Raw genomic sequence first — 27,915 nt, 5'->3', positions numbered from 1 at the left:
TGACAAAGGTTCAGGTGAGAACCAAGTGTGAAGGAGTTCAGAAAGAAGAGGGTTTTAATGAGGAGAGAATGGGAGGCTGAGCCAAGCACTTGGGGCAACGCAAAGGAAGATCCAACTCCAAGACTGTAAAGGGCCAAACAGAACAGTAAGAAGAGAGGGTCAGAGAAGTGTAGCGTGAGTGAGGAAATGCTGAAGGAGATGCTACAGATTTCTGTTTAATTGGGGGAAATATTTGTTGTCGTGAGTTTTGGGTTCTTTTTTACTTTGTTTTAAAGTATAAGCTAACCAGGGGTGAGGGGTGGGAAAGTTCACTGTGCACACATTGTGTTGTTTACTCCTTCACCGCCTTCAAACAGCCGGGCAAAATCGTAATGAAGACTTACTAATCCAGCTGCGGGAAATACTAAGGATTTTCTTCCTATCTTAAAAATAAAGAGCTGACCCAGGTGAATGGATGATACTCCTGGGGGAATTCTGTGCCACTGTGCAAGCACAGAATTAATGTTTCCCACAGATACTCTTTCCCCCCCCCCCCTCGTGCGCATCCCACAGAATAATAGATTCTGACAGGGAGGTGAAGGGAAGCTGTGAGGAGTCACACTGCAATTACACCTTTCGCCCACCAGAGGTTGATGAGGAGCCAAAAGAGAGGGCAGCTGGCTCATGGATCAGAGCAGCCAGCTGCAGAGAGGAAGGGGGCAGAGGCTGCCTTCCTCACAGCTCCATGCCCGCGGTACCAGATGAGAAGGCCCAGGTTATGGGGAGGGGGGACAGACAGCGTGGGGCTCCTGGGGTGCCACACAGGTTCAGAAGGGCTACTGAAGGGGGACAGATGGGAGTAGGGGCACAGGTGCTAGTGGAATGACAACATTGACCCAGGGGCTGAATGGGAGTGGGGGTGCAGAGGCATATGGGTATGGGGGAGAGGGTTCAGGGGCACATGGGAATGGGAGAGTGGGAGTGCAGGGCCACAGGGGGACATGTGCAGATGTGCCTGACTGAATGGAAGAGGCTGGGGGTCAGCCAGGGTCTGCATGGGGGAGGCTCACAAAGTCCTTAACAATTCCTCTCTCTTCTCTCCCACCCCGCCTAAAAACAACAACCTGTTCCATACTTCTTCCACCCACACCCAACAACCTTCTAGATTCACTTCCGATCTCCTTTCCAGCAATTACTTCCCTCTCTGTTTCTCCATTACTGCTGATCCCCCAAGCCTTTGCACTGCTTCTGAGGGGTGGGTGGAGGAAATACGTTTCTGTATTATAGTTTCAATTAATTATCACTCAGTTCTGTATTAATATGCCTAGTAAGGAATCTGTTTGTCAAAAAACATTTCTTGAATCTTTTTGTTGTCTGTATTGTTACAGACATACTTGCTGATGGGTATTTTGAAATAAATTACCAAAATAATTGAAACAGGCATGATGATATTGTGGTGTTTTTAACAAACCAAAATATGCCAGATTTTAAAAGGTGTATAATTTTTAATTTTTGGTACAAAATTCCCCCAGGAATAGAATGAGTACAGTTTTCCAAGGCTGCCTTCAAGTGGTTATTGGGGGACTTAAAGATCATTTATTTGACTCACTCCTTTTAAAAGGAATCAAACTCACTGATTTTTTTTCTGTACCAGCAACATAGCAGGGAGGTGTTGCCAGTCTTCTTTCTTGTAATCCTAGTCAATTCCAATTTTTATTTTTAAAAGATCTCTTAAGGAAATAAAACAAAGGTGGAATGGAAAAAGGGAGAGAAAGTGTGACAATCTGTACTCTTACGTTCACCCTTTTTACAAATCTGATACATTTTGTACAAAGTATGCCTTGAGGTATCATTTGAAAACCCATAATCTGCTGAACGTTACTGTACTGGTAAAATGTGTGGCAACACCGTGTATGTAAAGTTATACAATTCTACTGTGTAAGGCATGTTCCAAGTCTGGGGAAACCACTTCAGACCAATTCCCCAGAGACAAGAGGCTATACAACACCTCAGCTGGGTGTCAACCTAGTCCATTTGATTATCACCTGGTTAATCACCATTCTTTGGCAGGAGGAAGGGCCTGAGTGATAAATTTACATATTGGCAAAGAAACAGCTGGGGGTTCCTGTTCCCCTGAACTCTAGTCTCCTGAACCCCATCTGGAAATGATCTTCAAAGGGAATTATAAGAAATGAGAACAGAAGCCCACAAAACAGTCTGCCCTTTCTCTCTGCTCACGGTGTCAACGACACCTGAAGGAACACTGAATTGGGGGAGGGATCCTGAGTGAAGGAGTTCAGCCAGTAAAAGCATGTGGTGAGAAAAATCTTTGATTTTTGAATTCATTTAGCCTGTTAAGTATTAGTTTGCATTTTACTTCTTATTTCTTTGTAACCAATTCTGACTTTTATGCCTCATTACATGTAATCTCTTAAAATCTATCGGTCTATAATAAATTTGGTTTAGTGTTTATCTAAATTAGCGTCAAGTATCAGAGGGGTAGCTGTGTTAGTCTGGATCTGTAAAAGCAGCAAAGAGTCCTGTGGCACCTTATAGACTAACAGACGTATTGGAGCATGAGCTTCTTAAAATTCATACACTCCAGTATAAGAATTCTCACTGCTGAAGCTCAATCAAAATTCAGAAATACTGGAACATAGCTGACTCTTTCTTTTTTTTATTTTTTTAAATTCTTGTGAGTGCTTGAAATTAAAGCTCAAAATTGTGTGTTTTGTTAGGCAAAGATTCAGGGGCCAGGGTGGAATGAATCCATTTAAAAAGTGTTCTCATTTACCCACACACACATTTTGAGGGGACATTTAGGAAGTTTTATCCGAAGTGTATGTGGTAGACAGGGAAGATATGCAACACCTGTTCTTGTACAAATTAACTATATCTGGGGGATTTCTATAGTGTTTCTATAAAAGAATACTATACTAAGGCCTGGTCTGCGCTATGATTTTAGGTCGAATTTAGCAGCGTTACCTCAATTTAAGCCTGGACCTGTCCACACAACAAAGCCCTTTTTCGACTTAAAGGGCTCTTTAAATAGATTACTTTACTTCACCTCCAACGAGGGGATTAGCGCTGAAATTGGCCTTGCTGGGTCGAATTTGGGGTAGTGTGGACGCAATTCGACAGTATTTGGCCTCCAGGAGCTATCCCAGAGTGCTCGATTGTGACCGCTCTGGACAGCGCTCTCAACTCAGATGCACTGGCCAGGTAGACAGGAAAAGGCCCGCGAACTTTTGAATTTCATTTCCTGTTTGGCCAATGTGGCGAGCTGTCCAGCACAGGTGACCATGCAGAGCTAATCAGTATGATGTGCACATTGCTGGGGCATGTTGCCCAGCCCATACTTTGTGAGAAGTCTATGTCCATGTCTATGTCCTCATCACTCTTGTCACCGTGCTGCTGTTGTGTCCTCACCTGGTTTTGCTTTTGCCACTTCTGGTTCTGCGCTGAAAAAAGGCCCGAAACAATTGTCTGCTGTTGCTCTGACGGTGGAAGGGGTGACTGATGACATGGCTTACAGGGAATTAAAATCAACAAAAGGGGTGGCTTTGCATCAAGGACAAAACACAAACAACTGTCACACGGAATGGCCTCCTCAAGAATTGAACTCAAAACCCTGGGTTTAGCAGGCCCTTGATTTCACAAAACATATAGGGTCAATTTCTTGTTTTGATCCACTCCATCTATCTTTTACATCTTAGGCTGGCAGCAGACAATGCAGTACAACTGCTCGCCATCATCATCTCCTGAGTGCTCGGCAGAAGATACTGCATTATGATTACTAGCCATTGTCATATCCTGGGTGCTCAGCAGAAAATGAGAATGACCTGGCTGAGTCACTCACAGGTCTGCCCAGGCGCCCCTGACCGACCTCACCGAGGTCGGTAAAAGAGCACCCAGGAGTACGACAATGGGTATCAATTGTAATTTACCGTCTGCTGCCAAAAGGCAATGAGCTGCTGCTGTGTAGCAATGCAGTCCCATGTCTGCCAGCACTCAGGAGATGTATGGTGATGGTGAGCTGAGTGAGCTCCATGCTTGCCATGGTACGGCCTCTGCTCAGGTAACCCAGGAAAAAAAGCGCGAAACCATTGTCTGCCGTTGCTTTTGCGGACGGAGGGAGGGAGAGAGGAGACTGATGACATGTACCCAGAACCGCCCGCGACACTGTTTTTGCCCCATCAGGCATTGGGATCTCAACCTAGAATTCCAGTGGGCAGTGGAGACTGTGGGAACTGTAGGATAGCTACCCACAGTTCGACGCTCTGGAAGTCAACGCTAGCCTTGGTACTGTGGACAGTCCGCCAACTTAATGAACTTAGAGCATTTTGTGTGGGCACACGCACAATCGACTGTATAAAAACAATTTCTAAAAAAAGACTTCTATTAAATTCGACCTAATTTCATAGTGTAGACATACCCTAAGTATTATAAGTGGTGCAGGTTATGATGCCTAAAATTAGGGTTGACTAATTTCCAATATAAAATCCAGTTTTCAGTTGCTTTGTAACTTTAGCCAAACTTTAACTGTTTAGGCTGAAATTTTCCATGTTGAGTATCTGCTACAGGTCCTTTTTGCTGAAAAGAAAAAAAGATCAGTCCGGCTCTTTTTCAGAATGAGACTAAATAAAAGCACATTGTTTCTGTCCACATTAAATTCTTACTAACATTTAGCTCCTCCATGCTTTTTGAGCAGGGACTTGAAATTTGGTGCTGGGATCACCTTGGTGTTAGGGATGTGCCTTTTGTTGCCCTCCTGGACCCACTTCCTATTGCCCCCTGTGGTCTGTTCTGCAGAGCTCCAAACCATTAAAGGGGCAGGGTGCAGATAAATCTAATCCTAACGTTCCCTTATCAATGCTACATATTCCTTGTGAAAGTCCACCCAAATTTGGCAATTTTAAGCCTCTGAAAATCTGTCTGCACCCATATTCAGCGTTTGGGACCTAGCACTCAGCATGCCCCATCCCCTCCCAGTTCATCTGAGCCTACCAGACTACAAGCGCTGTCCCTGCAGAGCAACTGAACATGTTCCATCCTGAGGTTCTAGAGGCTGAGCAGGATTTTTTTTTCAGTTGTTCCAGCAGGACCAAGACTAAGGAACCTCTTTCCTGGATTTGCTGTGCTGCCTCTGCCAGCATCCAGCTAAGGCTATGGGGCAGGACAGTCTGTAGCCACTAGAGCATGTTCCCCTCCAGAACCAAGCATTGAACCCAGGAGTCCTGTATCTCTATATTGATCTGCTGTCAGTAAATATCTGAAACACACTTTGCCAGTGGATCTTGTCTCCCTCGAGTGGTTGATCCACAGAGTGGTTCACAGCTGACTGCTGCCAGTTACTCCATTAGTTCAAGTGATCTGTGACGTGGAAGTAAAGATCTGAATCCTGCTGTGACCCAAGCTGTAGATCAATATGGTTTCACGTGATAAATTTCTGATTTTCATTTTTTAAAACAAAATTGGGAAATTGCATTAAAAAAAACCTATATCAACAGAATATTAAGACTGCAAATTTAAGCACTCCAAAGTTAGGACGTACCAGAATGAGGGTTGCCCCTTCAGCCTTAATTTAGCCCCATTGTGCATATGCATTAGGGAACAATATTTAATTACATGATCACACGCCATTTTTTTCCCCACCTCATTTTTCCCTGCCTCATTAGTGCACAGGACAGATGGTATTCTGGGAACTGATCAGGGTTGTGTAGTGAATGAGGTTGTTCTCTGTAGAACCCTTGCATTGCTTGTTGCGGAAGTTGGAAGATGTGTAGCAAATGAGGCAGGGGAGTGGAGGAAGAGAGGATAGTCTCTTGATTAAGGAAGTTTAATGCCACCCTGATGCTGGTGATGCTGGGCAAGTCCCTTAAACTGAGATGAATCCAAAATATTCCTTGTTTTTCTCGGTACCAAACATGAGAGATTTGGGCTCAGACTTGTAGACATTTTGAGCACTGACTACTGAAGTCGATTGCAGCTGTGCTTTGAACATATAAAGTGCTCTAAATATACTGAGTACTTTGAAAAATCAGGAGCTAGGTGTTTCAGACTGGACACCCCAAATTAGTGTATCCTTTTGTAAGTTTTGTCTTTAATCTCCCTCTCTCTCTCTCTTTGTTCCCTAGGTGCAAAATGGGGGCAGTAATACTATCTGATCTCTTGGGTGTTGTGAAGATCAATTCATTAATATTTGTGAGAACTCAGGTGTCATGGAGAGCACCATAGAAATGCTCAGGAGGAAATGAATACTTTTTTTGGTTCATTGCTGGATTTTAGATGATGTATGTTAAGAAGGCCTGAACTAATACATATAATAACCAGCTACCTATGCACTGAATGAGGCAGGTTTCCTGTAGAAAAGTTAGTATGTGGCCATTGGAGTTAAAGACTGTGTATCAGAATCATTCGTGCAAGGGGACCGAAATAAGGGTGCACAGGAAACTTTTTAATTCTGACGCTTCCGAACTTTTGATTGCTTGACTTTGCAATCTTTATATAGTTCTTTAAATGTAGTGCTTTGGATATAATATTACATAGTGTACAGAAAGCTTACCTGCTCCTAGCCAGAGTCAGTATGTGATCTCTCCAGCTAGTTAGAGGCTGAATCACAAGAAGAGAAGTGGATTCACCTTTTGGATACAATCTCAGCTGCATGGAAAAGAGGAGTTGCCTTCCCCTTAAAGGGTGAAAACATACATGTCTATAGCACATTGGAAACCTTTTCGTGCCCCTACTTCTGTCTAGTTCTTTCACTAGCCCCTTAGTCTGTTCTTTTTAGTAATCTTTGCTTCCCAGCCATCCAACTCTACTTTCTTCTAACCTCGCACTCCTCCAAACTCCTCTCCATGGCTTCCTGCTCCTTGATCTCCCCTTTCTCCTCACCATATTCCAGGCTGACTACTCCATTCACTGTTCTCCTGCTCTGTAGCACCTTCCAAATGCCCCCACACCTTCCAAATGTCTTCATTCTTCTTGCAATGCATGTGGTACAGGCTGTGAGAGCCTTGGGACTTCTCACACAGCAGTACTGTGTAACTCCCACAAGCACCCACTTACTGGGTACTAGCATGATCGGGGGGAGCAATTCTCCAAAGCTGGGGAGAGTCAAACGACTCCTTCACCTGCTCCTGGCTCCTGTTGTGGGACTCGCAAGAAGCCAAGAGCAGAAGTGCCACTGGTAACACGTACAGAGGGGTGGGGGGTTATCCCTAGCTCTTGCATGCTTAAGAATTGAGTCCATCTTGAAGCTGTAGAAACGTAGAAAGAACCATAGTGCTGCCCACCTTGTGGGATCTGAAGCTGCTGTTGATATAAAGAAATGGGAGGGGAAATGGGAGGGGAGAGTTTGGAAAGAGGGGAAGATTTTTCCCTACCCCTTGCAGCCCCTGATCAGTGTCACCTATTTATACCTGTAGAAGGCACTGCAAAGTGAAGGTCTCCACTTGCTGAAGTAGGAATCTGTTTTATAAAGGACATGCTGTCCCTGAAGCAGGAGGACTATTAGGCCAGTGCTAATTCTGTCCTGCAATTAAGAACGGATGTCTATTTAGAACTAAAATTAAAGGCATGTGGTGCAGAGATGCCTCTGGAAATACCAATCCAGCTACTTTGTATCTTTCTAACCTAAAAAATCCAGTTAATGGCCTGCCCCTCTGTGGAGGGGCTGCTTGTACAGATATGTACAGATTCATAGTCCTTAGCTATTGCTGACCTGGACAGTTTGTGGTGTTTACTACATATTTTGACCACCTTGTTTTTAAAACCCTCTGCTTTTAATAGGTTAGTCTCCTAAACGTCAGTCCCTCATTTCTTTGGTGCGGAGTTGCTGTCTAAGTTAAACTATACTTCAGTCTTTCTTTCTGAGGTTCACGTTAAGATTCCTCACATCCTCTTGTCCCCTGTCCCACCCCACCCCAAACTCTCTTTTACAAGGTCTTTAGATCTCTTTCCTGGTCTCTTCTCTACACTTATAGTTCATGCAAGTTCCCAGCCTCATTACCTGACATTGAATAATTCGAGTTCTCCACGTAATCTTTACTGTTCAAACAGGGCCGGCCTTAGGATTTATGGTGCCCTAAGCGAGATTATTAAACTGGTGCCCCTGTGCCTGATCTGCTCTTAGCAACACAAACATAAGCTTATAGTATTGGAAAACTTGCCACATTCACATTATTAAAACCAGTTAACCTTAATTAAGCACACTGTAATGCTGATGGACTGGCACTAAAGAAGCAGCACTGTAGAAAAAATTCTGATATGACAGAATGATACAAATAATATATTTTTTTAATTTATCAAAATTTTATTGGAAATTTATATGAAGAGGTATTGAAACAAAGATTTGTTTTTAATTAAAAGCAATCTTTCTGGCTTTTTTGGCTGCAAAATCAGTAATAATGTCATCATATGACAAAGACAAAGTCGTGTCTTGTTCGATCGCAAGAACGCAAGACCAGTCAAGCGTTCCTGACTCATTGTAGAGCGGAGATAGTTTTTAATGAGCTTTAGTTTTGAGAAACTCCGTTCTCCTGATGCTACTGTTACAGGAATTGTCAGTAGAATACGAGTGGCAATGTACACATTAGGATATATGTCAACAAGTTTGTGGGTATGAATAAACTGTACAATGTCCGTCACCGATTTTGCATGTGGCAACATTGATGACAGTGTACTCAATTCTTCGTACAGTTCAAGTCCATTTAAATCAAAACTATCACCATGCTTCAGGAGGCTCTCTAGATTCTTGCACTTTGTCATTAGTTGCTCTTGTTTTCCTATTTTGTTGAATTTAGTTATGTCATGCAAAAATCCAAACTATTCATGGTGTACTTGCTAGGTATTAAACCTTTCATCAACAGCAGATACTGCTTTATACATCACAACATTAAAAAATTCAACCTCAAATTTCTTTTCTGGATCATCTATGGCATGATCTGCTGTACAGATTCTTCACAAAGAAATGTCCCTGGCCTTTTAAACTCATATTAACTATGTATTTACTTTATGAAAGTTGGAGAAAACATTGTGAAAATGTAAAACATTGGCTGCCCAACTTCTGGGCTGGCAAAAGTTATACTGACTCACAAGGGGAAAAAAGGAGCAGGAGAATCTTAGTACAACATATGGTCACTCTATACCAGGGGTCGGCAACCTTTCAGAAGTGGTATGCCAAGTTCACTGTAATTTAAGGTTTCTCGTGCCAGTAATACATTTTAATGTTTGTAGAAGGTTTCTCTCTATGTCTATATTATATAAATAAACTATTGTTATTATCTGAGGTCTTGGCCACCGGTCCTGCTCAGGCCACTGCCAGCTGAGTAAATGAAACCCCAGACCGGCAGCGGGCTGGTGGCTGGAACCCTAGACAAGGATCCCAGGCCCTGCTCAGTCCGCTGCTGGTCTGGGGTTCTGACCACCAACTCCTGCCAGCCAGGATTCCGGCCACCAATCCCCCCTCAGCCCCCTACCAGCCTGGGATTCTGCTCACTCTGACTGGCAAGGGGCTGGCAGCCGGAACCCCGGAGTAGCACTAGGCTGAGTGCTGCTGGCACCCCAGACTGGCAGCAGACTGAGCCACTCAACCCCCGACCGACCCTGCTCAGCCCACTCAGCCCGCCACCAGCCCACTCAGCCCGCTGCCGGCTGAGTGAATGGAACCCCAGGTTGACAGCAGGTTAAGTGGTTCAACTGGCCTGCTCAGCCCACTGCCAGCCTGGGGTTCCTTGGGGGTCCCCAGGCCAGCAGCAGGTGCTGAGTGGGGCCGATGGCTGGTATTCCAGCTGGCAATAGGGCAGCAGCCGGAACCCCAGAGCAGTGATGGGCTGAGCCGCTCAGCCTGCTGCTGCATACCATCAAAAATCAGCTCACCTGCCACCTTTGAGATGTGTGCCATAGGTTGCCGAACCCTGCTTTATACACTAGTAAAGAGATGAGCATATTACAGTTGTTGGAGGGCTCTTATCAGGAGTAACAGGCTATAGGAAAGTCAGTCAACATTTTTTGTTTCTCTGATGAAAACTGACCCACTCCCTGTCTCAAACCAAACCTGTCACTAATAATTGTCAACAACTTAATTTTCTGTTTTTGGCTAAGATATTGATTTTAAAAAAAAAATATTGAAATTGGATTCAGGATTGTTAGCAAGAATTTTTGGCAAACAAAGTTGTTAAATGACAATCTAAATGGCAACACAGTACTGCTTTCATGCTTGGCTCACCCCCCTAGCCTGCTGGTCCAACAGCTGCAGTAGAGGAGGAGATAGGTGGAAAACTGCAGGACCCCAAAACCCACCTCTTGGGGTGCAGAGTGGCAACAGCAGCAGCAAACCCTCAGGTCCAATCACATGCCAATGGGCACCACCACCAGCCCAACAGACCATGGTGAAGTTAGCACAGCATCTGATCTCAGGGACGGGGCACCCATGGAGCCACAGCAGCTCATCCTGCCCTGTGCAGCTCCCCCCGGATGAGATGGATCGCTGGCAGCCGCCAGCCCGGGGGAGAGGCGCTCCCGAGCTAGGGTGGTCAGATCCAGATGTCCTGATTTTATAGGGCCAGTCCCGATATTTGGGGCTTTGTCTTATATAGGCACCAATTACCCCCACCTAGAGTGACCAGACAGAAAGTGTGTAAAATCAGGACAGGGATGGGTGGGAGTGGGGGGGTAAAAGGAGCCTATATAAGAAAAAGACCCCAAAATTGGGACTGTCCCTATAAAATAGGGATATCTGCTCACTGTACCCCAATCCCCTATCCTGATTTTTCACACATCTGGCTAATCCTAACCCAGCCCTGTGTGACATTCCAATTCTGGCTGCCTGCAGAGGAAGTGAGTTACTTTCACTTTCATTCCTCAGCAGGCAGCCTGCCAGCCAGCCTCCCCTCCCCCCCAGCACCTCACTCAACCCAGCCCTGACGGAGGGGAGGGAGAGAGGGGTGCCACAGAGCCTACCTCGCCTCACCTCAGCTGGGGGGAAAGAGTCACACTCACAGGTGAGCTCCTTTCCCAACCCCTGCCCCCTCCCCTTCCCAGAGACCCCAGCAGCCAATCCCAGTCCTCAGACTGTGCTGCATTCGGCTCTCTCTAGGACCCAGCAGCCCTGCTTCTACACTGTCTGGGCTGCCTGCAGAGTGGTGCCCCCAGGGAGAGTGAGGCCCTACGCGGCTGCCTACTCTGCCTATGCCTAAGGACGGCCCTGTGTTCAAATCATTGTGAGTTTGCTGGCTTACTAGCTCCCGGCACCAGGTACAGTATGTGTTGTCACTCACTTAAACACTTCAGAAAGGCTCTATTTTTCTAGGTCATTCTGAAGTGAAGTAGACACAAGTGGCTCTGCTAGTGACCTGCTTGTCACTGCCCTCGCTGCTCTTCCAGTATGAAGTATTCTCCTTCTATTGAAACCCTCTGCGGTGTGTCCCGAAGCCAGTTTTTAATTTATTTCAGGACCTATCTCTGCTCATGACTTCCTGTATTTTAGCTCCACATATTGCTTTGTAGTATAACTCAAGCCTTTCAGGAAATACCTCTGCTTCCACAATGCCCTTTATTAACACTCATCCTCACTTCATCCCAGTGAATTAGCTCCCATTTGACAAATGGAGAAACTAAGGCACAGAGAGCTTCAATGACTTATCCAAAGCCACAGGCCTCACTGTCAGAGCTGCAGCTTGAACTCGAGGAGGTCTGCTCTGTACAGTACACTAGCCCATCCTGCTCCCTCTGTGACTGTCTGTCTGTGCTAGACTCCTGGGAAGAGTTTCTTATCGTTCTAGTACCAGCTGTTTATAACTTGTACTGCTGTAGTGTCTAGAAGCCCCAGTCATGGAGCAGGACCACATTGTGCTGGGCTCTGTATAAACCCAGAACAAAGAGAGAACCCTAGCCCAAAGGAGCTTACAATTGAATGGTAAGAGGAGACACAACAGGGGAATACAGACAGGCAGGGGAGCACAAGGAACCAATGAGGTAATATAGGTCAGCGTGGTAGGCAGTGGTCTCTGGACACTATCTGCCTGACTATTGTCAAGTGTGTTTATAGGCATCATAGCCAGGGCTGCCCAGAGGATTCAGGGGGCCTGGGGCAAAGCAGGGGAGCTGCAGCACTTGTACTCACCTGGTGGCGATCTAGGTGGCATTTCAGCAGGGGGGGCCCTTCAGTCGCTCCGGGTCCTCGACAGCACTGAAGAGCCCCCTGCCGCCAAAATGCTGCCTAAGACCCGGAGCGAATGAAGGGTCCTCTGCTGCTGAAATTCTGCCGACGATCAGGACCGCTGCCGGGCTAGGGCTCATGGGACATTTCGATAGTGGGGGGCCCTTCAGTCGCTCCATGGCTTCAGCAGCACTGAAGGGCTCCCCACCACTGAAATGCTGTCAAAGACCCAAACCGCTGCTGGGCCAGGGCTCATGGGGCCCTTGCGGGGCCTGGGGCAAATTGCCCCTCTTGCCCCCCGGGGGGGGCCTGATCATAGCAAGGAGTGCGGTAGGAAGGGATTTGAATGAGGACACTGAGGTAGCTTTGCCGATGTTCATGGGGAACCCCTACTCTGAATGCAGGGCAGTATGGGAGAAAGTGTAAAGATGATTGTTTGACTATTTAACAATGCCTGATCAGAGGCGAGTCACATCTCAATAGTGTCTGAGAAGTGATAGGCAGTGGAGGGCCTTGAATGTGAAGGCCAGTAGCTTATATTGGACATGGCAGAGAAAAAGGAGCCAGCGGAGGGATCCAAAGGGAGGGGTGACATACTCAAATCGAGAAGCTAGAGAGATGATCGTTGCAGTGGCATTTTGATAAGATACAAGCAGGGCAGGATGGGATTTGTGAAAGCCAGAGAAGAGCATGTTGCTGTAACTGATATGCGAGATGTTGAGTCTGGATGAAATAGAAAAGGCTGTATCTGGGGGATGTTACGCAGAAAGAAATGGCAAGATTTAGACACAGCCTGCATATAGTGATCTAAAGAGGGCAGAGTTGAAGATGGCATCCAGGGTGTGGCTCTGAGTGACAATGATTGTGGTGTTGTCCATGGTGATCGGGAGAAGCAGAGAATGGGGAATGGGGTGGGTTTGAGCAGAGTAGGAGGTCTGTTTTGCCACATTGAGCTTCAACTGGCAGTTGGATGTCCATGGGGAGATGACCAAGAGAGAGGCTGGGATGTAGTTTGGACAGAAGACAACCAGTCTGGAGTAGAGGTAGATCTGGGAGTGACTGACTGGCATAGAGATGAGAGTTGAATTTATGTCCGTGGATGAAATTACTCACAGCCAAGGTAAGGAGAAGAAGAGAAGGTGACCAAGAACGAAGCAGAGAAAGTTGGAGTGGGAATGGGGAGCCTGTGGGCGACATGCAGAAGGAGTGATTGGGGAGGTAGGAGGAGAACCAGGAGAAGACAGTCACGTAAGCCAAATGAGGATGAGCAGATGAAAGGTATGGTTGAAGGCAGCTGACCGGTTGAGGAGGAAAAGGGTGGGGCACTGGTTCCAAGCTTTGGTCAAGAGGTCAGCAGAGACTTTGGCGAGAGTGGTTCCATTGGGACGCTAGGAGTGGAAGTCAGATTGGAGGAGGCCTGAGATGGAATTGAAAGAGGAGAACTCCAGACAGCATGTTCAGTGAACTTGGAAACTAATGGGAGAAGGGGAAGTGGATGGAAGTGAAAGTGGAGTCAAGGCACCTCCTATAAATCAGAGACTAAAGAATGTTTGTACTGTGGGGGGAAGAGCCAGAGGAGAGCAAAAGGGATGAGAGTGGATGTGAGGGAGATCAGAGATGGGATGGAGTCACTTGGCCATGTGGAAGGTTAGTGGAGAGCAGATAAGAAAGGACAGAGAGGAGGGGAAATGGATGTCCCTGGTGTCGTAGTTGACTGTGTAAATGCTGGTTAATGCCAGTGCCCTTTCTACACTAACACTCCCACTGTTGCTGCTGCTAGTGAAGCTGTGCTGCTGGTTGTGATAGTGGGAGCGTTTCAGAAACAATTCTAGCCTAGGCAAGGTCTTCTATACCACGCTGACTTCATGCATGAGTTTGTACATGTGTGAACAATGTTCGTTGTTCTGGAGCACCTAATAATCAGCTAGGTAGTTCTTTTGTTTTTCTGCTCATTTAGACAGGAATTTGAAAGTTTAATGCAACCTATTTTGTTGGAGGACAGGCAGGCAAGATCTCCATAGCAACCCTTGGTATACACAAAGCGCCATATGGGGGAGTGGGGAAAGAACCTGCCATAAGAGGAATGATAATGAGTTGAGTAGAAAACTTGCCCATGGTGTTCACTGTTTTGTTTTTTTCTTCATTGTCTGCTTTCTGCAGCTAGTGGAGAAAGTAGCCCTGAGTTGGAGGGATGTGGAAACAAACTTGACTCCTAGCGATTGCTCCCGCAGAAGGGAGCGATGGCAAGTATAAACTTCTAGATCTCTTGCTTTCATAGAATATTAGGATTGGAAGGGACCTCAGGAGGTCATCTAGTCCAACCCCCTGCTCAAAGCGGGACCAATCCCCAGACAGATTTTTGCCCTTGACCCCCTCAAGGATTGAACTCACAACCCTGGGTTTAGCAGGCTAATGCTCAAACCACTGAGATATTTCCCCCATATGCAATCAGCTGTTGAGAAACCTATACATTTTTTTTCTTACAAAGCTCTTTTTAGTGGTGTTACATTTTCAAAGCACAAATCATAGTAAGAATAGAATATTTGACTGTTGAGAGAGACCTCTCCAGCATAACCAAGTCACAAACAGATGGGGCAACTTGCATCCATATTCTCCATGAAATTAGATAAGATCTAGTGTGTTGGACACTGTCCCTTCATGTAACTGAGAAAGCACAAAGGATAGGGTCAGACAGCATTAGAGCTGACTGAAATGTTGACAGAGGCTGAGTGTAGCAGAGATTTTGTTTATTTTAATTGTGCATGGTTCCCATCAACATCTCGAATGCGCATATATAACATCAGACTCTCTTAATCCAGCTAAAAGCCCACCCCCCACAACCTAAAACCCTCCTATTTCAGCCTATCCCCTCAGAAAGGACCTGAATAAGTAGTTTTGCCTTGAAGCATGCGTGGAGGGCCAGTAGGTGATTCAAATTTACTCCTCTCCCCAGTCTAAGCAAGAGCTCTTGCTTAGGTTTTGTTTACTCTAGACTTGTAATTTTTCCCCCTATGCTGCTAGCAGCAGTGGGAGCAGTATTGTAGACTAGACTTCAGTATTTCGGCCACCATGTTGCCTGACACAGCTTAGAGCAATTCTAATGACACAGTGGTAAAAGTGTTGGCAGCCAGTTGACACACATCTGGTTGCTGTAAGCTCAACACTCATATATTGTTAACTCTCTTGATACCCATGTAGAGACGGGGCTCTGAAGTCATAAAGGGCTTTTAGAAATTGAAACTTTCCCCGTGAATTGCACCTGGAAACTAACTGGAAGTCAACACAGTCTGTGGAGCATGGGTGCAATGCGCAGTTTGTGCAGACCACCACTAGATAGGCCACTGCATTCTGCTCTAGCTGCAGCTTCCAAATACTCTTCAAATCCAGCCTGAGTTAGAACGTGTTGCAATAATCCAGAGGCATGAATTATAAGGTCCACATCTGATGATATCTCTCCTCATTCACCTAGAGATATCAGTATTAATAGTATGTTAGAAGGGCTGCTCACTCTTCCACAAAGATCAGCCTTCTGCTCGCTCGTCTTTGAGACTCTCTCAGGTCACTGTCACTGCCTGGTGTGGTTGGGAATGAGAACACTTTCCCTGGGTTTTCACAGCTGTAGAAGTCAGGAGCCCACATTGCCTTTTTCAAAATTTGAAATCCTAGAATGATGGAAAGTTGAGATGGAAGAGCTCTGTTGGGTTATGTGCCCATCCCTGCCAGTTCAGGATTGTTCCTTGCTACTGGAGATTCTCAAGTGCTTTGTCCGGCATCGTTTAAAGCAAAGCTGCATGTAGAGCCGAGTAACTAAAATCAGAGAGAGAAACTATCTCTGGTAGGAAAAGGTTTTGGATTTTTAAATAACATTGGGGCTAAAAATGAGGTAAAGAAAACAGTCTTCAAGTGTCTTTTTGCATGACCACTTTATTTGCATAGGAGGAGGAACGCTGGCTAGCTGTCTCACTGCTTGTGTACTGACTAGCTCTGGCTGAGTATGTGACAATCTCTCTTCGAATACAAAGCAGAATCAAAAGACTATAATTGCTGGCAAAAGAGAACTTGGCCTATGCAGTTCCAAGAGATATTACAGACATAAATCGCACACAGGAGTACCTTTCAATGGTTGAAGGAATGACCCTGCCATGCTCGTACGGTAGAGAACATAATCAGACACTGCTTGCTAAAGAACATGCTCAGGCTTGTTCCTCACTATGATTTATAGTGTTGCCACTGAAAGCCACACATCCAGGTTAAGGGAGGACTGCTTTGTCAGAATGCCAAGTGTTGCAGGCTTCCTCTAAATTACATAACTTTACAGTCCATAGACTTAAGATGAGGGTATCCATCAAGCCAGAGGTTAGTTATACAGTAGTAGCTCCTAGAGCCTAGATTCGTGGTGTGTGTGTGTGTGTGTGTGTGTGTGTGTGTGTGTGTGTGTGTGTGTGTGTGTGATGATGTTCCATTTTTACTGGCCTACTGAAAGGGCAACATTGATGGGAGTTAGACAGAGTAAAAAGGGGGTGGGAGGAGACAGGTGTGAAGGCAGGGTTACCATATGTCTGGGTTTTCCCCAGACAGAGCCTCTTTTAAATCTTCTGCCCTCCGTCCAGGCAGATTTTTCAAATATCAGGCAATATCTGGGATTTTTATAGAACAGTCTTTGCAGCTCAGAAAGAGCCCTGATAGGTCTACTTCCTGATTAGTCCCTCCCTACCTCTGCAGCTGATTGATCCATCCCCCTGCAGCCACAGCTGCTGCATCCTGCGCCCCCAGCCCTGGGGAGGAGGTTCTGCAGGGAGGTGCTAACTTACCGCTGTCACTGTGTCCTGGGCTTGTGCCAGCCACCCTGCCACCATGACAGGGAGTAACTGGCCCCCCACCACCTCCAGTGAGCACTGTCATTGTAGGTATCCCCTCCAGCCCCCCCCACCCCTCCCACTACACATACCTCTCCAGCTCTTCCCTGCTGCCCCACCCCCACCCCCACCCCATCCCTCCGGCAGTGTCCTCTTTTTGGGAACCTGAAATATGGTAACCCTAGAAGGAGATCTGGAGTCATGGAATAATCAGGCCTATTTTTAAGAGATGTTTGCTCCTATTTTTTAAATAAAAAAACCCACTTTGAAAGAGAGGATTAAGTAAATGTACATTTCCTTTTGTAATGAATACAGCAAACTAGCTAAGCTAGGTATGCACATTTCAGCCCAGTCTCCCCATCCCTGGGCGACTGAGTTCCTGCTGCTAGTCAAGTTTCTGTGCATCGCAGTTAATGCTGACACACTCCTTGGTTTTGCTGCTCTCAAAGGACCTATTGATGATAGCAGTAAGTATTCTTGTAAACATTGCTTGGTGGTGGCACTTGTGCGAGGACATTTTTCTTCACCCTTGGGGTGAAAGCATTTTCCCCTAGGCTTTTCAAATTGCAGAACAATTTGCAGACATAGAGCGGACTGAAAGCAGCTTGTTTAGATGATGATTATTTATGTTACAGTAGTGCCTAGAAGCCCCAGTAGAGATTGGGACAGTCTGTCCTGAAGAGTTTTCACTCTAAATAGGCAAGTCAATGGATGGGAAGAGAAATGGGAAAGGGGCTGGGGAAGAGTAATTTGACCATGCTTGTACAGCAAGTAAGTGACAGAGCTGAACTCCCCGTCCAATGTTCTGTACAAATAATAATAGACCATACGGCCTCCTGCTCTTAATAACAAGTCAAATCTATTAATAGCAAAAGCTATTTATTAACATTTTCTGGATAGTTGCTGAACTTGTGCACACACATTTTTCCACTGCATGCATCTGATGAAGTGGGCTATAGCCCACGAAAGCTTATGGCCAAATAAATTTGTTAGTCTCTAAGGTGCCACATGTACTCCTCGTTGTCTTTACAATTTTTTAAAAGGCTTATGCTATGACTGAATGAGGAATGTACTCTACAAAGATGTTTACACATGTTCCTATCCTGATGGCTGTATTGTTGAGCTTTGTATGACTTACAGAGAAACCTTAGTTTGGACTGAAGCCTAGAAGAGATCTGAATTGGCTGTGGAGTCAGTTTGCTGAGAAAAAGTTAGCTTAAAGGACCCATGAACCTAGGCTGTGCTTTCTGCTTTGACCATCTGCCTGCATCAGTTGTGAGGGGAAAGCCCCTCCGGCTCCCAAAATACAACACGATTGGAGAGCTTCTCTAAAACAGTAGTGTCCATAGTGATTCCTTGCCCTGGTTAATGTCATCTGAGTTAAACAGCTTTGATATATGTAAATTCAAGAGATGTGATCCTGTTCCCACCATTTAATTTGAGCCAACAGGATTAGGTATCTTACTTTAACCCAGTGTTTCTCAACCTGTGGGAGGAGTCCTAGGTATTGCTCAGAGGGATGGGGGAGAACTTGTGCAGAAGGGAGCATTGGGGCTGCTCGTGTTTTGGGTAAAGTGGCTCAAGTAAAGCCCCTTGAAAGCCACCCTCTGCCCCTGCCCTTCGTTTTGGTGGCTCCTGATGGAGCTGCAGGCTCAGCAGAGCCTGTTCTCTTCACCAGTCCCATGGCAGTCAGTTCCATCTTATGTAGAACTGATGGATTCCCCTGCCCTCAAGCACCATGTAGCCTTCTAATGAGTAGGAGAATGAGGATAGTGGGAAGAGGTGAAATTGCTAGGGAGAACAGTGGGGAAAAAAAAACTAGTGACCAACAATAACCCAGAAGGATAAAGAGTAAAGAAAGAACACGCAGAAAAGGAGAGATTGCAGCAACTGTATGCACGGTATGATGTGGCGGAGACAGGAACCCAGATGCCAATCACCTTCAAAGTGCGAAGGGACACCAAGGACCTAATGTTAGGAAGCATTTTAACTGGATTAATCCTGTGACTTTGGCTGCTCTCAAACTGGGATCTTTAATAATGCTTAAAAATCCCGCCTCATAAAAATCCCCCTCTGCTGAAAATTAAGTCCTCTCAACTCTGCCCCGCAACTACTGGCTCTCACAAGGACATGCTCCTTCATTTTGGGGTTCAAATCTACATCTGATCTCTTTCCTCCCCTCTAGTAACAGCTGACCTTTTCTGTGCTTTCAGATTCTGACATCCAGTTGTATGAGATGGGGTATACCCGTGAGGAGGAACCTTCTGTCTGTCCTGATGAGTTTTATGGCTTCGTCATGTTTGAGGCAAGTATAAGTAAGCTAAATAAGGGCATGAAAACTCTGTGTGTGTGTGTGTGTGTGTGTGTGTGTGTGGTCTGAAACTTAAAATACATAGGCAGTCTGCCTTATGGAGGTGCTGAGCCCTCACAGCTGCTGTTAACTTCAGTGGGGGTGGTGCTCAGAATCTCTGAAAGCTGGGCTGTGTTGAAAGTGTGACGGGTTGAACACAAGCACTGTTCTTGATAGAAAACAGCACTTGTGTAAAAAGTCTGATAGCATTCCTTTGCCTTACCCTTGTATTAGAATCAGTATTTCTGCCTGCCAGACATTGCTGCATGTTGCTTTGGTGCTTAGAATTGATGATAGCATTGAACGTTCATACGTTTTTTCCACTCTGGCCACAAGCTGCCAGTGTGTGTTGCACCTTGTGGCAAAAGAATGTTAGCAGCATGGCAAAGATACGTTGCTGTGGTTGCCTTAGTTTTGCCACTGGGGGTTGTGGCAACAGAGAGCATGAACCCAGTTCCAGGAAGTACTTATTATAAATACGCCCATCATGAGCCTGTCTCTCTGCTCCAATCTCTTGGAGGCTGTTTCTAAACAGAAGGGCGACACAGAATATTTTGGATGTCTTCATTCATTGCTGTGCTGTCAGCCTAAGGCAGATTAAAGGGCAGTGTGATTTCCCTCCCCCTCCCCTTTTATTTTAGTTGTTGACATGGAATGTTCCATTTCAAAAAGCAAATGATGCCCTTCCCCCTTGGCCCTCCATATTGGGAAGGATTAGGCCATTCCATTTGTCTCTTGCTGTTTGCTCGCCTCCTCTGTAAATGAGGCTGCTGTACGAGGACATGCCTGTCAGCTTAATTGTGGGCTTTTTGTTCTTCCCCAGTTGGCAGTGTGCCCTGGGTGCCTTCCAGACAGCAGCAGAAGGTGGGCCACCATAATTACCCTCTGAGCAACACTCTCCTGCTTCACAAAGGCCCAGCTCACTGGGTTGTTTAATTGTTTTTTTCCAATTTCTTTTAAATGTTTCTCCAATATAATTCAGTATTTCTCTCAAAGCCTTGCCTGATGGCACCCCCATGTTATATGGTGTCTGTCCCTTGCTCACTTGCCCACCAGACTGCCCAAGCCTTTAACAGTCCAAAATGGGAGACTCCAAGCTTTCAATATTGATACTCCACTGGATAGGCCAGGGTCTCAGGGCTGTTCTGTGTTTATACAGAAATATGCCTGCTGTTGCTTGATCACAAATAAATATACAGCGCAGAATACATTTTCCTGGTTTTGTATTTTCTTCGATAGAGGGCTAGGCACTGCTCTTTTGAGTTCCCTGGTAACGCACCTGACACTGATCAGCTTTGTTCTGCCCTTTGTCATTAAAAAGCAACCACTGGCTGCCCTGTGCTTTCAAGATAGTAAGTTTTATATGGCTTTCACATGTCACTTTGAAGACTCTGGCTGGTATAAAGTAAAATCAGAATAAACCATTCCTATTTTTAAACCTCTGCTTCTCCCACTTCCGGGGCATTTACTGAAATAGCTTGTTGGCTGGTTCCCACTTTTCACCAAAACCACAGATACTTGCTCTCCAACCTTGGAGGAATCACTTCTGTTTCCCCATCTGTAGCAAGGGAACAATACCAGGGGCATGATTAATATGTGAGCCTTAAGTTCTTCCTTTGGGAGACTTTCTTAAGTGTAAAATTATTTATTTGGAGTCTGGCTCTTTATGTGCAAAAATGCCTTCTTGTCTTGCCTTATACTCTGTGCAGGAGAAGATACAAGTACATGCTTCGCCATTTGCTGCTCTCTTGAGTATTTGAATAAACCTCACAAATACCATTGCTGTTTTTAGCAAGGTGGCTGCAGCCTTTTGACTTAGAAACCCCAATTTATACTTGAAGGGACAGGGTAGGAAATGCATTTTCTCAAATTCCTCTTCCGATTTGTTCAGCATCACAAATGCTTCTTACCTCTGCTGACTGGGCTAAGCTAAATGGGAGTTGCAGCTGCTGCTAACCTTTTCTGCGCGAATGGCCAGCTAGACACTTTAAATGTTTCACGTCCCTGGATTTGACTGATGGCTCCATTGCACTCATACAGTTAATAATGCTCTTAGCTTTCTCACTCTAAGGAAGTACTGCGAGCCATTGTGGGAGTGTGTCTGTCTTTAAAGGGAAGGAAAATTAGAGCAAGAACACTTCCTAGTGGCTATGTGGGAGTGTTGCAATTAACCTGTTATTCTGGGAACAAGTCCATACTGAGAAGTTTAGTGTCACTTACTTGTCAGAATAAAAACATAAATAGAAGGAGAATGAACGGCAAACCTGCAGTTTGCTTTTTAAAACTGAGAATCCATTTTTGGGGAATTGTATTTGGGGCAGTTTTTTGCTGATATGCAGCCCAGTGTGTTTTTAAATGTTTGATAAAAATCACCATAGTTGTCTGATGCATGACCTGAAATAATTCCAGTCTATAAGGATTTCACAGAGCCTCTGCAAATGAGAGCATTATAGAAAGAGATTGCTCAGGTCTTGCACGTGTGAAAATAAGAGTGTCTCGTGGTTTTTTTTTTTCTTTTCCCTTTAATATAGCTGATCAACAGGCCCCTGGTGTGTGGCATCTTATTCTGTGCATCCTGCAGTGCTGTACCAGGGAAAGTTTGGACTGTTTAGAGGAGAAGCTAGGGAAAAAGTAAACAAGGAGTGCTGGCACAACGAGTGTGCTGTGAGCTTTCTTGATGTTACCTGTAAGCACTTTGCTGTTCTGTTAGTCTGAGCTAGAAACTGTGGATTTACATCCTGTGGTTGTATGGAGGACCTGCCCTAGAGAATTTCTAAGGCAGTATAAAACAGACAGGCATAATCAAAAGCTTCTTTCAGGATGATCCAGATAAGAGGGAAGAAAAGGAAAAAGGACACAAACGTTCAAAAGTCCAAACATTTCCCTTAGCATACCAGCGCTGGTGTTCCAGTGAAAAGTACCTTGTTTCATGCTCCTGGTGGAATTTCCCTGTGTATGTGTGTGCAGCAATCAAACAACTTTGCAGCTTTTTTTTTTACTGGGCAAGACAATGCAGTTAGAATGTCATTTAAGATGATGGCTCTCTCTAGGTTCCCAAACATGTAAATGAGTACGCGAGGTTCTAGGCTGTGGATTAGATGAAGCTGAGCACGTTTCAAAAGCAGTAATGTCCTTAGGCAAGGCAAAGGGAGATGGGTAACTTTAGCTTCCCTCCTTCTCTGTTGTCAGAGGTCTGGTCTCAGAAGAAATTTCTTACAGGTGACCTGCAAAGGAATAAAATTTCCCTCTTTTGGTACTCTGATGCACAAGAGTCAGGAAAACTCTTTAAAATATATCTTAATCTCTTGCTTATTTTGTATTTCCCTAATTTTACTGGAGGATTAATGAGCATAGCAAAAAATGTGTGGATTGGCACTCTCCCTGCCTTAGACGAAGGGGAAGAAGTACTGAATCCTTAAAAATGATCTTTATTCCCAAATGTTTGGGTTAAATAAGTGTAAATATTAAATAGTCTGAATAAAAACTCCTTCTCTTTTTGTTAATAAGGTTGTTCTTCTATACACTTCTTACTTGTGATATATATTCTCCTAGTACTTCCTCTGTGTGTAAGCGGGGGAATGGTCCCGCTATTGTGAGGAATTTCCTGCTTATACACTACCCCGGTGAAGTCGGCTAGCGAAAGAGATCCGAGTCCTTGCTCCCACTTCCTTTACCCAGAGGCCTGCCTGACCTCGAGGGCTCTCCTGTGTGGCAGAGTCCTTGTAACCCCAAACAAGGCTGGGCCCAGGAGTTCCTGGGGGAGCTCAACTCCCAACCTTGTCATGTCACTTAGGGCAGGGGTGGGCAAACTATGGCCTGGGGGCCACATCCAGCCCTTCAGATGCTTTAATCTGGCCCTCGAGCTCCCAACAGGGAGTGTGGTCCGGGGCTTGCCCTGCTCCACACAGCTCCCAGAAGCAGCAGCATGTCTCCCCTCTGGCTCCTACTCGCAGGGGCAGCCAGAGGGCTTCGCAGGCTGCCTCTACCCCAAGCGCTGCCCCGCAGCTTCCATTGGCCAGGAACCTTGAGCATTCATGGCCCACTATATAATTTCCATACCCAGATGTGGCCCTCAGGCCAAAAAGTTTGCCCGCCCCTGAGCTAGGATGTCTCCACTCCAGGGTTCTCTGTCTGCACTGAATGCTTCACTGACCCACTGATCGTTACTTACAGTTCAAAGCAAATACAATTTGTTGAACAGCAATCAGTTAAAAAAAAATTAAGGAAAAATGGGAAAGGTTAAAGGAAAACATATAACCCCAATCTGAGGCATGGGGGCATCACAACCAATGTGTCTGGAATGTAAGAGAAGTTCAGTCTGTTCTTCGCAAGTCCCAGGCCTCCTTCTCAGGCCCTCGCTGTGCTGCACGGTTGCTGGGGGTTGGACATTTGCTCTGGTGGTGGCCATATGCTCTCAGGCTCTAGGTGGCAGGACCCTTCTTCCCAGCATTGCCCCCGCACCGTCGGGGTTACGATCCCCCTGCAAGGCCTCTTGTCTGGGAGCGTCACCCTGCGCTGGGCCCACTGCCCAGGGTCCCCATTGCTCTTCCAAGCTGCTCACCACACTCAGCTCTGGACTGCTTTAGCCCCAGCTCTCGCTCCATTCTGCCTCAGCACAGCTGCTGCTGCTCTGCCTTCAGCTCGCTGGGCTTCTTCTGTGGCCCCCTGGCTCTGGTTGCAGCAGCTCTCTTCCCAGGACAGGTCTACTCTGTGGGCTGCTTCTGTGTCTCAGCTCCTGGAAGCAGTGGAATGTCCCTCTTCTGGCTCCTATGCAGAAGCACGGCCATACGGCTCTGCACATTGCCTGGTCCACAGGCACTGCCCTTCAGCTCCCACTGGCTGTGGTTCCTGGCCAATGGGAGCTGCGGGAGCCACACTTGGGGCAGGGACAGCATGTGGAGCCACCTGGCTGCCCCTATGCGTAGGAGCCAGAGGGGGAACATGCCCCTGCTTCTGTGAGCCACATAGTTGGGCCAACCCCTGACCCTGCTTCCTGGCTGGAGTGCCGGAGTGGGACAAGCCCCGGACCCTGCTTCCTGGCGGGAGCTCGAGGGCCTGATTAAAATGTCTGAAGAGCTGGATGTGGCCCCCAGGCCATAGTTTGCCCACCTCTGATCTGTAATGTTAAAAAGTTGTCTTTTTAAATCTGTTTTTGTTGTGGAGGGGAAAGGACCTGTTGGATCTTCTCAATGCAACATAAAAAAGCACCCTAAAGGGCCACAGCCCAACCGTTTGCACTTTACAGGTCACCTTTACAAGGCCAAACACGCTGTTACAATTTGACTGATTGTGCTGCAGTAGTTACAACAATGTGGAGAGAGGCTTGGGGTAGGAAAGTGGATGGGTGGAAGGGAGGAGGAGGAAAGAAGGGTAGAAGATAGGGAGGAAATGCAAAGTTTTCATTTCTTATCTAGAGGAGGTTTGATATTTCTGTAACTGTAGCAACCCACACAAATCTTGTTAGATTGCTCGCTGGCAAAGATGCAGAGAAGACCATAGCAAAATTGCTTCATCTGCTCCTCATGACTGGAGATTCAAGCATACCTCTGAAGTTTCAAACCTTCCAGTGTGTTACAGACAAAACTGAAATGTTGAACTTATGAGTTTTCTTGCACATCATACACCATAATTGACAAACTATGTTTGAAAAGCCTATTTTAAGAGTGTTTATTTCATTGCATGAATTAAATAACCCAACTGAGTAAATAGAAAACTGGAAAAACAAATTCTGTCTTGTGTGGGTGTTCGGTTTTCCCCCACACATCATCAGCAGGGTTTGAACTCAGGACCTTCAATTCTGCAGCACAGAGCTCTACTACTTGAGCTAAAAGATTAGCAGTCTTCATGTGAACTGGCCTCCAAAGTGAGGCACAAAACTCTTTGCCAGTTGGTTACTAGACTGGAGTAGAATATTGGGGTTGACAATTCATGTGTCTTCGTGGGAAGGGTTGTCTACTGATTAGAACAGGACATTGGTTGCCAGGATTCTTGGGCTCTAGGAATTAGAAAGGATAACTAAGTGCATAGTTTCAGTACGTTCATTCTGACATGCATTATGGATGAGGCTTGTCATGTTAGACACCTAGGTTCTGTTTCCAGTTCTTCGAAACGTGACCTTCTACATTCTCTCCATTAACTTCTTAGTAGAATGGTGGGAATGACAGTTGTCTCCTCCCTGCAGTAAGGAAGGTGAAGCAGTCCTCAAAAGTAAGAGCCTTGAAGTTCAAAGAAACATAAACACGGCTCTGTGGAAGAGGTGAGTTTGTGACTCAGCCTCTTGGCTCCCAGTTTTTTATGCCCTGCTTTGCATAAAAGGGCATTTGGAGAATCTCTCTCTTCTCTGCCTCCTGAGGGAAGTCTTGCCTGCCTTGGCCGGGTTGTGGAACAGGGAGGCTGAGTCACCTGAAATAACTACAAAATCAGGAACACTGAGGGTCTGACCCCGGGGTAGAGAGAGGAGAGAGAGTGGGAGAGAGAGTGAGCATGCCCGGCAAGACTTACTGTACCCTTGCATTACTCAGGTGAGATGGGAAGACAGTGAGTATATTAGCATTTGTAATCTCAGGGATATTTTGATTTGGAAGATCTAGAGCCCTTTTAGTAGCTACCAAGTAGGGCAGCCAGAGGGAGCAACTAAACTTTCTGTCAACCTGAGATAAGACAGAGGTAATTGGTGTTAAATTGTCAAAGGAAAAAATGCTAACCAGAAAGTACAAATGTGCATTGTACTAGAGGTGCTGAGAACTGCATTGCCCTATGGTGGCCAATCAATGCAATGTATTTCAGAGATGATGAAACAGAATAGATGGTTTTAAATGGTTCAAAATTAGAACAGCAAAAAGTCTGTGAGCTCTTTAGTGCCTCTGAATTATTGATCAATGAAAGTAAGACACGCTAACCGACGCATGACATGAAATCTTTTTACAAATAGATGTTGACCCTTCCAACTACTGGCCCTGTTTTTATTTGTATTACCCTAGTGCCTAAGAGCTCTAGTGATGGAGCTGTGTTTACACTGGCATTGGAACAATGCAGACTCAGTCACTAATGAGCCCTGAAAAACCAAGGCCTGTTGGTAATATTTCTTTAGCCCTCGTGCTCTCTATCAAAGCACTTCTGTTTGTGAAACCCAGCTGCATTTCAGTTAGATGAAATGGAATAAATGTTTCTTAGCACTGTAAAATTGTTCAGTGCAGACAAGGCCTCAAAGTTCAGGTTAGCAGAAGAAATTTGCAGTGCAAAAAATGTGGCTGATAATGATTGCTTTCACCAAGCCCTCTAGGCGGCAGAACCTGGTGTATGTTGTGATTATGCAGCCATCTGAGCAGGGCCGCCCAGAGGATTCTCAGGGGGCCTGGGGCAAAGCAATTTCAGGGGCCCCTTCCATAAAAAAAGTTGCAATACTATAGAATACTATATTCTCGTGGGGGCCCCTGCAGGGCCCAGGGCAAATTGCCCCACTTGCCTTGGGAAAAATTAACATTTAAAAACCTTTCACATCTTGACACAAACCCAGTTTTCTGAAAACTTCTTTTCAAGTTACCTTTATGAGGTATCACTGGTTCTCAGCATCAGCTAGTGCTAAAAGGCACTAAAGCTCATTAAAAGGGTTGGACAAATATTTTCCATCAAAACTATTTGGATTGAAAACTAGAGCTTTTAAAAAGCAGAAAAAATCATGGACAATGTCTGCTTTCCTTCAAAATTTGTTGTGGTTTTTTAATTGAAAAGCTTAAATTAGTCTGCCAAAACCTGAACATGGTTTGGGGTTTCAGAAGTGTAGCCAAATATTGCTGCTTGCTATGTTTGATTGTTTAAAGAAACAATAAAAAAAAATTCTGCTTAAAAAAAAATCCAAACTTTTGAACCACCTCAGCTCGTGACCAAACGCCTGAGCCCATCCAGTCAGAGATTTTTCCAGGTTTCTGATACTCTCCTGGCTTCCTTGACTCATATCTGTCTCCATAACTTTGGGTTCATTTAACTTAAAATATAAGAATAGCCATACTGGGTCAGACCAAAGGTCCATCCAGCCCAGTATCCTGTTTACCGACAGTGGCCAATGCCAAGTGCCCCAGAGGGAGTGAACCTAACAGGTAATGATCACATGATCTCTCTCCTGCCATCCATCTCCACCCTCTGACAAACAGAGGCTAGGGACACCATTCCTTACCCATCCTGGCTAATAGCCATGTCATAGCATTCTTTCTCAAATCTGAACCTTGGAGTCCAGGAATGAGATACTAGCATGAATTTCTGTAAGCTTAATTACCAGCTTAGATCTGATAGGCTGCCACCACCCAAAAATATAGTGTCTTGGGGCACTCTGACCTCCCCAACCTTCCCTGGGGACCCCAAGAACCCAGATCCCTTGGGTTCTTAAAACAAGGAGAAATAAACCATTCCCCCACCTTCCCCCTCTCAGAACTTCCCTCCCTGGGCTATCCTGAGATACTGATCTAAAATCTCTCTCTCACTTCCCTCCACCTGAATTTAAAAGTATCTTGTCTTCTGATTGGTCTTCTGATCAGGTGTCCAGTTTCCTGCTTGTAACCCTTTACAGGTATAAG

The 27,915-nt window shown here is 45.6% G+C and overlaps 1 protein-coding gene and 1 long non-coding RNA gene across 3 annotated transcripts in view; one reads left to right on the top strand and one right to left on the bottom strand.

The window, feature by feature from the left end:
- The window catches only part of RAB11FIP3 (RAB11 family interacting protein 3), a 183,873-nt gene that overhangs the window by 84,966 nt on the left and 70,992 nt on the right, over positions 1–27,915 (top strand). For both annotated transcript variants that reach the window (XM_030576889.1, XM_030576890.1), the window contains exon 3: positions 19,209–19,300. In XM_030576889.1, the coding sequence (XP_030432749.1) occupies positions 19,209–19,300 (92 nt within the window). The remainder of the gene's footprint in view (positions 1–19,208; positions 19,301–27,915) is intronic.
- LOC115658281 lies at positions 1,874–22,332 on the bottom strand. The gene is made up of 3 exons (XR_004002229.1): positions 22,322–22,332; positions 10,896–10,901; positions 1,874–1,976 (listed from the first exon to the last, which is right to left on the bottom strand). It is a non-coding gene; the product is annotated as an uncharacterized LOC115658281 (long non-coding RNA).

Source organism: Gopherus evgoodei, chromosome 10 (assembly GCF_007399415.2).
Source record: "Gopherus evgoodei ecotype Sinaloan lineage chromosome 10, rGopEvg1_v1.p, whole genome shotgun sequence".
Lineage (NCBI taxonomy): Eukaryota > Metazoa > Chordata > Testudines > Testudinidae > Gopherus > Gopherus evgoodei.
This window is presented reverse-complemented; position numbering and strand designations above follow the sequence as displayed.